This window comes from Schistocerca piceifrons, chromosome X (assembly GCF_021461385.2).
Source record: "Schistocerca piceifrons isolate TAMUIC-IGC-003096 chromosome X, iqSchPice1.1, whole genome shotgun sequence".
Lineage (NCBI taxonomy): Eukaryota > Metazoa > Arthropoda > Insecta > Orthoptera > Acrididae > Schistocerca > Schistocerca piceifrons.
The window spans coordinates 400,910,454-400,927,075 of NC_060149.1; the positions used below are offsets into that span (position 1 = coordinate 400,910,454).

General features: G+C 35.0%; 1 protein-coding gene across 3 annotated transcripts in view; it reads left to right on the top strand.

Annotated features, from left to right (window-relative positions):
- Nucleotides 1–16,622, top strand: part of LOC124722878 — a 169,359-nt gene that overhangs the window by 132,241 nt on the left and 20,496 nt on the right. The window contains exon 10 of one of the 3 annotated variants that reach the window (XM_047248016.1): nucleotides 7,090–10,438. The exons of the other annotated variants lie outside the window; for them this stretch is intronic. Coding sequence (XP_047103972.1) covers nucleotides 7,090–7,101 — 12 coding nt within the window. The 3' untranslated portion in view covers nucleotides 7,102–10,438. Of the gene's footprint in view, nucleotides 1–7,089; nucleotides 10,439–16,622 lie in introns of those variants that run through there. 3 annotated transcript variants of the gene reach the window in all.

The window sequence follows — 16,622 nt, forward strand, 5'->3', positions numbered from 1 at the left end:
TTTCATGTGATACAGGAGAAAGGTGCTACTTTGTTGTGGCATGCCCTGTAATGCTGTTATTTTTAATTTGGTAGTTCTACATTATAGTTGCATGTGGTAATTATCTGGCATGGATGAAGCAGGTAATGCCCAGCCGTCATAATTCTGCACCAACAGAAATAATTATGTATTTAATTGTACTCTTTCATTTCACAAATGTTAATAACAAATTGTGTGGATCCATTGCATATACAGTTGCAAAGTTTGTCAATCTGTCAACAAAAGTAACTGTTAAATGTTGTAAATAGTAGCTATACATTATGTACTGGTTGATATTCTTGCTGTATGTTCAGTAAGGAGAAACAACTACTAAGCAAGAGCTACTGTTGAGTTTGTCAAGACTTCTATGTTGTGAAACTATCATGCAGGTTTGTGCTTTTCTTCTAGGAAATCCGTCCAATGACTTACGCACTGACATACTTCATACTTCATTTTTTTGTATGGAAGTAAAAGTTGTATTGGTACTCTTCTTCATATTGTAGTTTCCCACATAAATGCAGTGTAGATAAAGTGGGCTAGGTTTTATGACAGAATATTTAAATATTTACCAAGACATTTTTGTCAAGAAATATTTGTAGTAGTACCTCTCATACTGCAATCAGAGACTAAGGGTCAACTGGTTAACAGACATGTGAATGGTATTTTTGAATATGTGTGGTTTAGTTCCATAATTGTCCAGTATTTGCTACAGATTGATCGTATGATGTGGCAACTGTCTTTACAGCAGCACACAATAAACCAATATCTCAGGCAGTCAAACATGAGATTGTTACATACTAAGTGATAAAAATTTCACTGCATCAGGAACTACAGCATCTTTAAATGTCTCATATTAATTGCAGTAGACACTTAGTATACATATGTGATTCACACATCAGAACAATAGAAGCTGTACTGGAAAGATGAGAGATTCGCCCAAAAATTTGTCAAAAGAAAGACCTTCAAAGTAATAAGTTTTTCAGGATCTTTTGTCTTAATGAAAACATTGATTAGTAATCACCAGGTTTAAAAGGTATTTGAAGATCTTGTGTGAGAGACGTTTATTATCTGTTCTCAGTGTTCAATTAAGCAAGTATTAATGATAGCAATATGAGTGCTTTTAGGCTCACAATGTGTCTGCAGTAATTAATCTTACATCTTATTTAAATTAAAAACAAATATACAAAATGCTGTGGCCAAGAAAGTAAAAGTAAATACCTGTGATGCATATGAAAGAGAGAGAGGCAGACAGGAGCCTAACTTGGAAGGAGGAGATAGGCTAATATGAACATGTTAATAGCTTTTATGTGTGGTAATTGACATGAAGATCTGGTTCCAGTGTTTGAAGGGGGAGAGACGCATAATTGAGGGAGGAGTACCAACATTATGTGTATACATGGTCGACAGAGTTAATGAATAAGTCAATTTTAACTTAAAGCAAGTCCTCAAAGATGGCCAGGTGCTAGTCACTTGTGGAGTTATGAAGGTTTGGAACCTGGATGAGCAACAAAATGATGCATTGTGGGGGGGGGGGGGGGGGGCTAGAGAGGGAGTGTGCAGATATTTCTATAGATAGCACTACATGTCAGTGAGAGCAAAAAAATGTTTCATTGCTGACATATACATTTGTATAAGACTACAGATGTAAATTGTGCATTCAGATATTTTATGTAAGGACCTTTAGGAAAGGATAATACTTTGTGGAATGAGCTCATAAGAAATGTGTGAATATGGTATGACACCATAGGTGTTGACTGAAAATTGCAGCACTAATGACAATAAATTAAAAACACATCATTAACTGTGTACTTCAAATGATGTAGAAAGATCACTGTGTGCATTCCGTGAGTTAGTGTATGAGGAACCAACTGTCTTTCTGTAACTGCATACGTCATGTGTGTGTGAACAGTTGAAAATTAGACACCTATCATATGCCAGCATTCAGATAAATATTGACAGAAACAACCTTCATTTTGATCAACTATGTGCAATGGAAACATTATTTTGCATGTTTGTGTTACCAAAGATGACTTGATAGCTTTGGTAGTAGTACTACCCATTTTATCTCATCTTTTTTTCTTCCAACCATACTGAAAATGTTATACAGATGGCATGCTTCACAGGAAATTGTACCAACATTTCCTTCTGCCCCAACATTTTATCGCAAATAGTGATGCCTAGATTTGAAGGCTATGCTTGGCTTAGCTTTTGCAGCATGTTTCTATTTGTTCTCCTCTTCTTCTTCTTCTTCTTCTTCTGCTTGTGCTGCACCTCCCCTTCGCCTGGTACCTCACCAAAGCAGAAGCTGGCAGCTGAGAAAATTATAATGCGCTGTTCCTCCTTCCACTTTTTCCCCACTATTGCACTACTCTGTGCGTGCCATCAGTCAAGAGCAGAAAATTGTCTAATGTAATCGTTAATAGTGCTACAAGAAAGATTACTGTTCTCCTGAGTGACAGGGATAGCCAAAGAACATTTTCAGCCTTTCAGGTACTACAGCCTGCAAAAAGGAAATAATGAAAATAATCGAGGTATGGTAGCAACATCGAGATACATAGTGGTCATGTAAATGATCCGGTGTGCCTAATTTTGACCTTCTTTACTATTTTGTTCTTTCCTTCCTATATGGATATCCTGTAGTGATTTGAAATAGATATTTTGTGCAGTGAGCTTTCCACTTACCATGAAGTGCTGTAACTTTTTCTTACACATATAACGTAAGGAAACTGGGTAGAAGCCAAATTAAAGTTTTTTAGTGTGATAAAACCGAGAGTTCTATATTCAGAGTGTGTGTTGTAGCAATGAACAATGTTGTCAAAGTGATTCAGTTACAAACAAATGTCAAGGTTGAACTTAATTTGCATTTACAGTTCCAAGTGTTCTCAGTAGTGATTTATGTGCTTTTACATGTTCTTGTTCATATGTTTGAGATAATTCTCATTAACAGTTTTCTTTTGTGATGTTCAGAGAGTAATGCCATGTCTAAATGAGCAGGAGAATTAACAACAGCTGATGAACAGCTAAATTGTAGACTGTCAACTTGTTTTAAGTGCCCTCCCCCATGGGGAGAAAAAATGAACTAAATTTAGGATCTTGGAATTATGTACAGATGGCTAAGCTACATAGATTGTAGAGTTGATATTCTCACGTTGTATAGTTATTTGTGGGACTTTTACTAACTTAAGACAAATATAGGAAATTAATTATGCTGGAGGCAGTAGATGCATGTGCATATAGATTTAGACCTGGTGATTGTCTTTGCTTTACCAGAGAAAAAACCAATGTAAATTGTTTGTGATCTCTCTCTCTCTCTCTCTCTCTCTCTCTCTCTCTCTCTCTCTCTCTCTCTCTTCGGGGGCTTGGCTGAAGGTTTCTTGATTTACAAGATATAGTGATCTCTTTCTTTGGGGGGGGGGGGGGGGGGGGGCTTTCACCAAACGTAATTTGCAACCAAAATTTGTGCACATTGCTGCTATGTAATGTTATTGTCGTTATATTTATTTGGAAGTGATTTGCCACAGTAAGAGAATTTGAGGCAAGGGGGGGAGAAGGTGACTGCCAGAAAATATTTTGCTAATTTTAACTCAGTGCATTGCTCCTGGTAATTTACTGTCCCTTTTTTTAAATGATTTCAAACAACAGTAACTATAGTATGAAACCAATAGTATAACATTTTAAATATTAACATTTCTTTGATGAAAATTAGTGTTTGTGATTTAGCCAGCTCATTACACTGCCATGTGTGTATATCCTGTCTAGTAATGAGTGAAAATACAGTTTTTGTGTCTTATTCACACTAATTTTAGAGAAACTATTTTCCTGGCTCTCCTTTCCACAGTGTAGAAACCTGCTTCTGTTTAGAAAATATAACTTCATGGATATATTTCTTGTTACAGTTTTTTTATGCACTGAAAAATTCTTTGTTGGTTCGTTAAGTTACAATTTTCAAGCAATATTTTCCATTATTTGCTCAGAGTACTTAGCTGTGGAGATATAGTTAATGTAAGTGGACCTGGTTTGAGTGTCTGCCAGAGAGTATTACTTTGAGGGCGATGTGGTCAAGTAAAGGATGCAGTAAACCAACTGTTTAAATTGCTTTTGAAGAGAGAGACCGTAAAAAGAGTTTTTGGTGGTTGTTTCTTAACTGGTATTTGGTATTCCAGAGGATATGAATGGAATTCTCATTTGACACAGATTAGGTAATTTTGTTGATAGATTGAAAAGTATGCAAACCGGTATGTTAATAGACTGGCAGAATTAGGTGTATTGGAGGGCAAGTAGTCCATATAAAAAGTTAAACTCCTGTTAAATCATGGTATATACAGAATAATAGACCTAATTTAGAGATATAATTAAAGAGATTGCTAGTTTCACTTTGAAAGTATAATAGAAGTTGTATGAGATTATGTAGCTGGCAACACATTTTGTTTTTGCTATCTATAAGATGGCAGTTTCTTCTGTCCATTATTATCAGTCATATCGAAAAACAGGAAGCTGTAAAAATTCACTAAGTCTTACACTGAAAAGTAAGAGTACTAGAGAGAGAGAGAGAGAGAGAGAGAGAGAGAGAGAGAGAGCGAGAGCGCACTTCGTGTGTGTGTGTGTGTGTGTGTGTGTGTGTGTGTGTGTGTGTGTGTGTGTGCGCGTGCGTGTGGCGGTGTGTGTGTGCGTGCGTGCGTGCGTGCGTGCGTGCGTGCGTGTGCGGATGTGTGGGCATGTGCATGTGGATGTGCGTGCATTTTTAGGTGGCCTTTCTTCATGTCTTATGCAAATGGTCATTACAGTATATCAGTATGTTAGTGCAAGAAAAGAGAATTTGTGAAAATATCTAAAACGGCTCATTGTCCTAACATTTATGAAGTTTTCGGCAAATAACGTTGTTAACTGCAGTAAAAAAATAGGCATGATTTAACATTAATCTTGGAAAGTAAATGTAAGTTTCTCAAGTTGCGTGTAAGCAATTACAGCCAGTCTATGTTCGTCAATGTCCAGATCTATCCATTAAAAATATATATATTTAAGAGGAGATAGTGACAGCTGATGTATCATATTGTTGAATGAAGCAACACTGCAGTGCAGGTTTTTTGTTGTGTACTCGCTTGAATGTGCTAATATTATCTTATTTGTGAACATTTTTACTGGTTACTAATTGTGTTCTTGTTGTTGTCTGAGGATATTGCAAGTTCTTATCAGTCAGTTCTCTCCCTTCATTTCACTGTATATACTCTTTGAAACAAGTTAAACCAGAAAGAAGCATATGTCTATATGGGTTGTAAAAGAGAAGAGGGTTTATGCTTTGGTTTTGTGGATAGTAGGACAGTATTTTCATGTAATGTTCAGAAGCACCTTCTAGTCAAAGACAAGTAATGATATGTATAAAATCAGTCTGTACTGAATAATACTGTTGACCCTGCCAGCCATCTTCATGTTGATGGCACTACATGAAGTCATTTGTGTTGTATAACGTTTACTGACAATATTAGCTGGCTTTTTCATATAGAAGCTGGTTTTTGGATTATGTTGTATGAAACTGCTGCAGTAAATATTGTTTGTCTCTCAATAGTTGTTTATTTTTAAACTTTTTTTGAATTAATAACAACATTATTCAGAGCAGAACACTGTCTGTAAAGATTTTATATATATTTATGTCTAAATCAGAATATGCTCTAAAACATCCACTTTTGTACTAATAAAAAGAAATATGACTGGGCGAACTGCTGGACTGGCATTTTATTGTCAGTTAGGATTGGCCATTCAGGTTTTGAGAAGAAACTAAATCTTGGGATTATAACAGAAATGGAGAATAATGGCTGCTGCAAGACCTGAGTAACTTTTGTAAATCATGTGAAACTTCATACGTCCAGAAGTCTTAAGGTTTAGAAGATCATTGTAAATTTTGTAGTAACTGTTTGATATTTGAACTTTCTACGATTAGTCCCAATTTATTGAAGCTTAATCACATGTAATTTTTTATTTAAACTTATTTTTTGTATTATTGGCCTTATGCCTTTTTAACTTTTATAGTATTTACAATTTTTATTGATATTATAATATTTGTTATACACATGTAGTTCTCTTTGCCTCTTAGATGAAATGCCAAAAAAATTTAGTGTGAGACATTTTCAGAGTGAGACATTTTCAGAGTTATTCATGAATACTAGGCTGCTTCTTTGAATAGATTTTGAAATGATATTATTTTCATAATTTTGTGCCAATTATTTTATGTTTGCTCAGTGCTGGTAATAAATGATACATGACATGTCGATGACATGTTGTGTGAACATGAATTGTCATAACTGCATCATGTAATACTGTGCAGAATGTATAATCAAATCTAGGTGTACAGTGGCTGATTTGCTGGGAGTTGTGACACCTTGGTGTAGCGTATTTATCATATTATTTGCTTAGTTTATAATACAATTTAGACAGTTGCATTTTTAAATCATACCAAGCACTACAGTTGCTGTAGATATTATTGAAAGTGGTGTCTGTCTGCATTTACATCCTTGTGCAGAAGACTAGCCAATATATCACAGCTCACATTTTAAGTTTATCCCCCACCCCATAACAAAAATTGTTATTTTAAGTTTATCCCCCACCCCATAACAAAAATTGTTTATGCTATTGTACAATGCCCTGCTAAAAGTTTTAAACCCCCCACTAAAGTATGTCAGTGGAAGAATTACTGGAAAGATTAGATGAAAGTGGATGCAGGTGGGCACCATTTTGAAACACTATGCATGACAGAGGTTAGTATTTGTTAAGTTATAAAAGGTATTGTGGTATGTTGTTATACCTGTAACTGTTGTGAGTTTAAATACACAGAGCAAAGTACAGTGTATCCAGTCACTTTTTTATTGTGTACCTAATAGTGGAAATCATACCTGCGGCATTAATCATATCATGCTCTTGACAAAAGTATTTTTAAAAATTCCCTGTGTTTTGATAGGAATTGTATAGTTATAGAAACTGCGGGTTGGCTCTCACCGTACAGATGAATTCATGAGTGATGAACAGAGCATGCTTGGTCTGTGGATATTTTAATTTTCAAATTAATCCATTCTTTTTCAGAAGCTGATTTGAGTGACCAATAAGCCATGCAGACATGCTCTCCCATGTCAACAGAATAGACTGAAAATTTATAGTTATTGATTAAGTGGAGAGCGAGTAAAAAGAAATATTAGGTGATGTGTTTTATTTTAATGTATTAGCGTTCTATGAATTTCAAGTTTTAGTTGTTTGTAAAAAGGGACATTTTAACACATGTGTTATGTATAATACTACTAAAACTGTTCTTGGTCTCAGTATATCCCAATATTTGGAATGGAATAACTATTTAGCAAGAATAAATTAAATTTACTTTGTGATGCAAAAAGAGACAGCCAGAGTTGCAACTAAAGTTGATGTTCATTTAGTCAGTGACTGATTTCAGACTACACCCAACCAATGTTTGCCAAGTAAAATGTCAGCCCAAAATACCCATAAACAAATGGATACCTATGTGTATGGCCCGCAAGTAATGTTCTTTAAAGGCATTAGTTGGGACCATATGTATATGTACCCACTTAGTTTACTGCAATTCTGGATGGGCATTTCACATGGCAAAACTTGGTGGTTGAGAATGGGCATAGCCTGAAACTGGTCACTGGCTAAATAAACATCCATTTTAGTTGCAAATATGGCTCTCTCATTTTACACTACAATGTAAAAATGAGTTGCTGTCCCACCATACCCATCATGCAGAAGTTAGCATGTAAATTTACTTTATTCAAGGAGAAAAGTTAGTTCTCCAATTGCTCAAACTGTGTTACCAGTTTGCCAGAGAAGTCATTCTTCTGCCCCTTTTATAAACTTCTGACTGAACCAGACTTAAACTCAGTTATGTACTTCATTATACAATTTTTACAATTCTATTTTTACATGCTATTAAAAACATTTGAAAGCCAAAGTGTGGGAAATGGTATTATGAAGAGCTGGTGTTTGATGATTTCCTAGCCTAATCTGTGAAGTCTTTATCTCTCTTTGGTTTTGAAATGTCTGTGTGGACATTATCTATGTAAGTGGTAATGTCACTTGACTGCATTTCAGTCTCTCTCTTTAATTCTGCGTGTTCCTTGTCATGGTCACAATTTTTTAAATCTTAGTGGAGGTGCTATTGTTCGATTAGTAGACTGAAGACTTGTCTGAAAAAGGGTAAATTTAGTTTCTGTCACTACAGTAATAAGTTGGTATTAAATCAAAATGGAGTAATACCTCAGTTGATTGTTAATTTGTAAACTTAATACTTCCATAAATAACTCGGAGCTGTGAGTAATGAGAAGATTATGCAGAAAATAAAGGGCTGGAGGGGTGAATCTAATGTCAAATTATATTTACCATCTAAGTCCCCTCTGGTGGTTATGGCATTACTATTAGTTATTCATCTGCCATGCTTAGAATTTCCATCCACTCCTGTCTTCATCATATCAGTACAAGAAAATGTGGATGCTCTGTTATACTATTATTTTTCAGTGATAATTTATTACATAAAGTATCTGGTCACATTCCTGAGGACTAATTTACTCCACAGTTTTCTTCATTATGATCTACTTCTCTCAATTAGAATAATCTACAGCTTTTAATTACCATAAAGGTAATGGGCGTGATGATGTGTTGCATGTTGGGTATTTGCAGTATTCCCAGTTCTTACAAACTTCGCATATGTTGATCATTCACTATTTAAATAACACCAAATGCTCTTTGGGAAGCAGAAATGGAAATTTTCATGCATGGGGTAGGTAGAAAGTCATTATTAGCTATTAAATCTAAAAGAAAGGCAAACTGTCCACAAATTTCTAGGCAGAACTCGAGGTAGTTAACGGTATAACATCAAACATCCAACATTCAAAAAATCCTCCGCAACTCTATTTGTTAAATCATAAGTAGTAATCATTTTGTATGTGAACACTCTTTTGTGTAGCACATTCTTCATATCTGTTCTGTGGAAACTTTTTGATTTACATCTCTTGATTTCTTGACAGATTCTGATGTTATTGTTCTAAACATCTTGAAACTCTAACAGTTCAAAGCCATCTTAGTGAAAGCATTCAGAACAGAACTATAAATATTGTTTTCTGTTAGTAGGGCACAAGTTGTCATACTACCCTCCATACTCTTTTAAAAATTTTGAATTTTTTATTATAGCAATCAAAAGGTGAATATATTTTCAAATACTTACAGGTCCTTAAATTATATTATTGTATCTCTACCCATACACATAACAAGATGACACTAATTTCGTAACTGCCTCTACTCTTCTCTTGATGTCTTTCTCAGAGGTGGCAAGTGGAATGTAGGTATGCATTATTTGTATGATTTGTCTTTCATGACATGTTACATGTGTATAAAAGCATACTAAACTTTATGATTTTTTAACATATTGTCCACAGTGTTTCACTGAGGTGGTACCCACCTTGTACACAACAGTATTTCTGTGAAATTTCTATATAATTTGCCAGCAGACAGAAACTTAAGGCTAATTGCTTTTAATTAAATAAAACATCTGCTTTTAGCATTGGTACACATTGTTGCGCTAATGACAAATAGTCGTGTGGAAAGTCTAAATGTGTTCATGTTTCTCGTATGCACAAAATCAGGTATTGTTATGTGCATTATTTCAGAATTTAAAGTTAATGATGTGAATGTATATAATCGTATATTTCATGATAAATTGGGTAAACTGTACTGTCTAAATATTTTTAATTGGTTCTTACTTTGCAGTCAAAGTTTAATTGATAAATCACTTGTATCTGCAAGTGGTTACAAAATTACGCAGTATTATTTGCACATTGCAACAATGCATTTATATTTATTGTTTAGAAACAAAATGGTTAACACAGCCCGAGAGACCTAGTTGCCAAGGGTGCTTCTGTATTTATAGTATTTAATTGATGTGAAAGGTGTTTCATCTTCAGCAACTGCAGTCAGTTATGAAATAGTAGGCAAATTCTTCAAAAAAATTGTAAAATAAAGCAACATTGAAATATTAGTGTATGGTATTTATATTATATAAATAAGATATGGAAGTAATGTTACCATTTTGGTGCTAGTGAAATTATGAATTAGTTACTTTAATAGCTTAATATGAAGAGAGGGGCATTCAGTGTACATGTACATGTTCATTTATTACAGTGTTTTTTTTTTATATCCTTAATATGTTAGGGTAATATTAGCAGCATATTATGAATCTATTGTGTGTGATTGTTATTCTGCATTAACAGATACTAGAGTGGGTCATATATATAAAGCTTTGAAGTGAAAATTGTTATACAGTGATGCCTGGGAGATACTTCATTTTAGACCAACTGGCAGGTGCAAATCATAAGTTGTCATATATGACTGTTTTATATGTTTATCAAATAAAATATGATTTTTTATTTCATCTATTTTTTTAAGAAATGGATACCCTTCCACAAAAAGTATGTGTATAGAAGTAACTATTGATGTTTGAATAATTGCATATTTAAAACATTTGGATTAAAACATTCCAGATATAAAAAAAAAGACTGAATTGTGAAATACTCATTCATAGAGTATTTCCCATTTACAGATTGATTATTTGGAAAGGAGTGAAGGAGAGGAGAAAATACACAAAGCTAGTCAGCCAAGAATCATTTATAATCAGGGATGCATGGGTTTCTAAATGAGTGACATACACACAGGATTAGTAGGAAAGCTCAGCGTTGTACTTTATCGCCACTTGTAATTAATAAACCAGTCTGTGATATTAATAGCAGGCATACTTCTACCATTCCACAACTCATTATTAGACCTTTAGTTTATTTATGGTAATGGTATGAATTCTTCCGCATAATTAATGAACCGTTTTCTGTAACATGTAAAATATAGGTAGCATTTTTTCTTGCACAATTTTTATAATTACCTGCTCTAATCTGTTATTTCCAGAAATCATTGTTAAAAATATCTATTTTATTGTATAATTTAATATCTGTCAATGTAATGTTTGACAACAATGACAGTGATCATATTCTGCAATTGTGTCACGTAGTCATTCAGTTTCTATCACTTTCACAAGCATTTTTATTGTTAATTAGCCATTGTCACATCTGTACAATAAAGGAGTAATATGAAATTATGTATACTATCAAATCTAAGTCATCAGTTACTACCAAGCAAAGTGGTAAGACACTGGACATATATTAGGGATAGTAGTACAAATCCAGGTTTGGCCACCCAGATTTAGGCTTTCAATGGTTTTCTCGAATTATTTAAGGAAAATTTCAGGTTCCTATGAAAAAAGACAGTCATTTTCCTATCCTAGCATACCTCAGTCTGTGCTTGTGCTGTTTCTGTGATGATCTTGTCATTAACGGCATGTTACATCATAGTCTGCCTTCCTTCTTCAATAATTACTTTTGCAAAATCCGCGAATGAGATTCTTCAGTAATGCTGTACCATGAGTATGAGACAGCCAGCTAACAGGTATGGACTGATGTACAGGTATGTCAATAGGTAGGTTTTATACAGCAAAGAATTTTTAATTGTTCCTTGCTTTAGTTTTTGTTGCAAGAATAGTTGTTGAGTGATATTTGTTGTAACTGATATTAAATTGAGGTTGAAGTGTATTAATCTGGATATAGCTATTAGTATCTAAAACTGGATATAAAAAGTTATTACTGCAATCAAGAATATCAATACATTTCATAAGGAGTTGGGAAAAAACAGTGTCACATCTCATCTTGCTGCATTACTTATAACGAATTTATTTCTCTCGGGGGAAGAAAAGAAAAGAAAAAACTACATTGCCCTTGTGTGAAATATTCTCCAGTTTCAGCAAAAGATAGTACAAACAAAAAAAAAAAGTTGATGTTAATCATATAGTACACCTAATCTACAGTTTTAGTGGAGAAACAAAGCAAACGTCAGCTCTAACTTTCAGGTTGCATTTGATGGAGACAGAAAAGAAGGTGCAATAGATACACATGCCAAAAATAGGGTCTGATTTTCCTGTATTCGTATATTTTGCTTCAACTTTACCACATTTTTCTTTCTTTTCTGTGTTACACATTTATGGTGTTCAGCCATGTCAAAGCACTCATATCGGGAAGAGAGATGGTGAAAATTCCCATTCATATGGCCTCAGATGTCCCTATCATGCACACTGATTAATCATATCTGGCATGGTTGTGGCTTTTCAGTTGCACTGGTATATGAGACAACATTACTTTTGGGATAGGCAGTCAGGTTTAAATGGATCAGAATACTCGTACAATGGGACACAACCTGTTAACTATCTGAAAACGAGAGAAGTTGAGAAGCATAAGTTACTGCTTTAGATTGCAATCATTGTTACTACATATTCTTCTATATGAGAGGCTGTCATGAGTTTACACAGGATGAGGGCGCAGTGTGTACAGAGCGATGACAATCACAATTTCAAGGATAAAATTCACCATTGTTAGTCAGGCACAAATTAGTTACTTAGTAAATGTTACACAAAATGTTTGCTCAATTTCTATAGAAATATGAATAAAATCATTTGACAGACTATGTATAGCTGATCTGTTTGTGTGTATGACTGCATTATACAGAATACTAATTAGAAGAATGGCTTGAATTTCATAAAAAAAAATGACATGTTAATCAGCGGTACACATTACAAGAGAAACAAAGATTTAACAACATAGTAAACATATTTTTCTAGTATTACCATATTTTACCAGTGCTTGATTTAATATTCATCTTGGAATAGGAGTTGTCCAAAAGAAATGATTTCAGGTTAGAGTTAAAATTTGCCTGCTACTTGTCAGATTATTGGGCTAATGGTCAATTTGTGGATACATACTGTACTCCTTTCTGAACCACTGACAACTTTATTAATGAGTAACAAAAGCTGTTTGCTTCCAGGATCATCACTGTGGAAATTACTAATGTACAGGGTGACTCTCCTAACAGTCAAGGCGCATTTTTCTATGGTTTTTCAGAAGATATTTTCAATCTCATTTCTGCAGTTGGTATATGAAGCTGGCCCAGACAGATATTACGCATCACATTTCATCCATACCTAGTGTCAACAAAAAGCATTCGATTATATCCAGTTAAAAACAAAATTATTTTCAAAGCTAAATTCTACTTGCCCATTTGATAGAGCAGTTCCAAATTAGTCTAGTGTAATAATTGCTTTAGCAGTATGTTTTAATAGTGACAGTAAAACACTGAGAATAATGAGTAGTTCAGCAGTGGCTGAGTAGCAGTGCTGCATGGTGGTAGCAGACATCACGGGCCAGGGCAGCATGTGAGGTAAGTCAGGCAATGAAGCTGTGGCAAAGAAAAGGTTTCACTGTCTCTTTTAACACATATCTCTTAGTACAAAATCATTCTACACTAATTGGGAACCACTCTATTGAATGGGTGTGCAAAATTCCACTTTAAAAACCATTTTGTTTGTAATGGGAAACAAGCCAACACTTTTTGTTGACCTTGGGCACTGCATGAATGGTGTGATAAGCAATATTTGTTCAGGCAGAATACATCTACACATTGCAAGAGTGAAAACGCAAATACATGCTGAAACACCATAGAAAATGCAACTGATGACTCGTAGGAGAGACATAGTGAAGGGAAATGAACAAGGTGACAGTGGCTGAACACAACATATTATCCTGACTGCTCACATTTGTGGAATTGCTACTTTCTTCCTAAGTGATGAGTGACCTCAGAAAATTATACCATAATACATGAAAGCTTGAAAAAAAATGCAAAGTGTGTTGATCTGTTGCCGGCCAGAGTGGTCGAACGGTTCTAGGCGCTACAGTCTGGAGCCGCGCGACCGCTACGGTCGCAGATTCAAATCCTGCCTCGGCCATGGATGTTTGTGATGTCCTTAGGTTAGTTAGGTTTAAGTAGTTCTAAGTTCTAGGGGACTGATGACCTCAGAAGTTAAGTCCCATAGTGCTCAGAACCATTTGAACCATTTAATCTGTTGATTTGTTTGTTTCTCAAAACTAGCAGTTATGCTGAGAGCCAAAAGTCCTTATCTTGGATATTTGGGAAGCTCTGTAATGTGTTCCTCTAATTTCATATATTAATCAGTATGTAAGCTCCAAAATTATGAACATTCTATCGTATCCACTGACTCCTGCTCATTTGCTGCATTAATAGTTGTTACTGTGCCATTTAGTTTGGTCTGAATAATATGATAAGAATCCGTTTGTACAGATCAACTTATTGATTCTCAGAAAAACATAATGGCATTTTTTATTTTGCTGTCTCTCTAAGTAGATTAATTATAACACTTATCATCTACAAAAAGTACCAAGTATGACTGTATGAAATAGTTCTTGTATAATCAGTGAAAAAGCGTTGAAAAACTCCCAAGAAATCACTGTACAATTTCCATTATGTTGGTTGAAATAAGAATTCTTTGTCAGCCAATGTTCTCAGCCAGGATTGCATGATATTGCTTCCCAAAACTATAATACATACCTACACTTCTTTATTACTAGCTTAGATTGTTGAGACGGAGTTTGAAAGCCGTTAGTCAGAATATGAAAGTTGATTATTTTTCTGAATTGGAAAAGACTCCCCGTCCCCCATTTTCCTGGTCATAAAAGTCTACCAGAAGTAGAGCATGACTTACAAATTAGCAAATGCTTATTTTTTCTTGTTGTCAGAAAGTATAATTCGTTCTTTTATTATGTTACTGACAAAATTTTATACCAGAAATTAGTGCATATTTTGCCCACTGTTTCAATAATCATCATATATTCAAAAAAATGTATGCTTGTACTGCATATCTTACATTACAGTGTAGACATATTCATTTTTTTGTGGTCAAACCACTTGGAATGGCACTGTCATTTGTAATTTTTGCCTTCTAAAGTTTGTCGTACAAAGATTAACCTGAGACAACTTACTCCGCATTATCTTCGTTCCCAGTCTTGTTGCCATATACCATTACTTGTGATGGGGTAAGTCAGAGAGCTGTTTCGTGGTGCTATTTATGACTTAAAACAACAGTTTTATATTTCATAATTTTATGTTACTTAAAACTTTTTTTTAAACACCCTTGTAATTTATTTCGCAATATTTAAGATATGAAATGATTAAGCTGGCATCCTAGCTGTAAATAGGATGCATCAGTTATTCTTTTATGAAGTATCCCTTCGTTTGGTGCTGTGCTCTTTTCACATTGATGCTGTGGCTATTATCTTTTCATTGGAGTTGAAAACAATTGAAAGGTCTAATTTACAACGATGTCAGTGGAAAGTCAAGAGACAAGTGGTGAATGTCTTTGTTGCTGAGCTCGTGAGGGAACAGTTCATCATGAAAGGTTTCGTAGTCCTTCAACATACTAATGTCAGTAAACTCAGATTGTTGTTCAGAAATTACTAGGTAAGTAATCTAATGACAGTCTTTACAATTCTCTTTTGAATGGTGTGACACAGTTTTGTTGGCAGATATTCTTGTGTGGAATAGAAATATACTACATGTCTCTGAAAATACAGTATTTGGATATCCATAAATGAGAATATTCAAATTCAAGCCATTTTTCTGTAAGGTGGAACAGATGTAACCGATGCCATCAGTTACACGAGAGCACCACTCTGTGTTACATTTCCAAATACTGAGACATATGCCGAGTGAGGTGGCGCTGTTGTTAGTGCAATGGACTCACATTCATGAGGATGTGTTCAAACATGCAGTCAGGCCCGCATCTCGTGGTCGTGCGGTAGCGTTCTCGCTTCCCACGCCCGGGTTCGATTCCCGGCGGGGTCAGGGATTTTCTCTGCCTTGTGATGGCTGGGTGTTGTGTGCTGTCCTTAGGTTAGTTAGGTTTAATTAGTTCTAAGTTCTAGGCGACTGATGACGTCAGCAGTTGAGTCGCATAGTGCTCAGAGCCATTTGAACCATGCAGTCAGCCATCCTGATTAAGGTTTTCTGTGAATTCCTGAAATCGCTTCAGGTAAATGCTGGGATAGTCCCTTTGAAAGGGCACAGTCAACTTCTTTCCCAATCTTTCACCAATCCCAGGGGACTGATGACCTCGTTGTTTAGTCCACTCCCTCAGATCAATCAACCAACTAAGACATACCACTCGAGATATGTCCAGAAAGAATAAATATGTTAAATTGCAGTTTTTGGCAAGTTATAACAAACATTGTATAATTTCCTGACATACACAAGTAACTTTTAGTGTTTATAGGTGCCGAATTATGCCACTGATGCTTTTTTTATGGAACTATATACTTTCTTCTGTGACACAGGAAAGGAGTTTCTAACAGGATTTCAGCAACACGTGTGAAACTGGTTCAGAAAGTAATAAAATAACAGTGCCACATACCACTATCTTGCCACCAGAGTCATACAAAATGTCTGCCCTTCTGTACCAAATGTAAGCCTACTTGTAAACTGGGTATGTTTTGTGTGTTTACATATGCTCTAGAAGAAAGTCAGTCTGTGCTCTGCTGTTGTAGTGATCAGATAATAATATGCATGTTAAGCTATTCATTTTTTCATAATGTGTAAATCAGTTGAAATGTGGTTATAGCTTTTGTTTATGGCAAATTGTTACAGCAGTGGTATGGTTGTATGCTGAAAGGTAT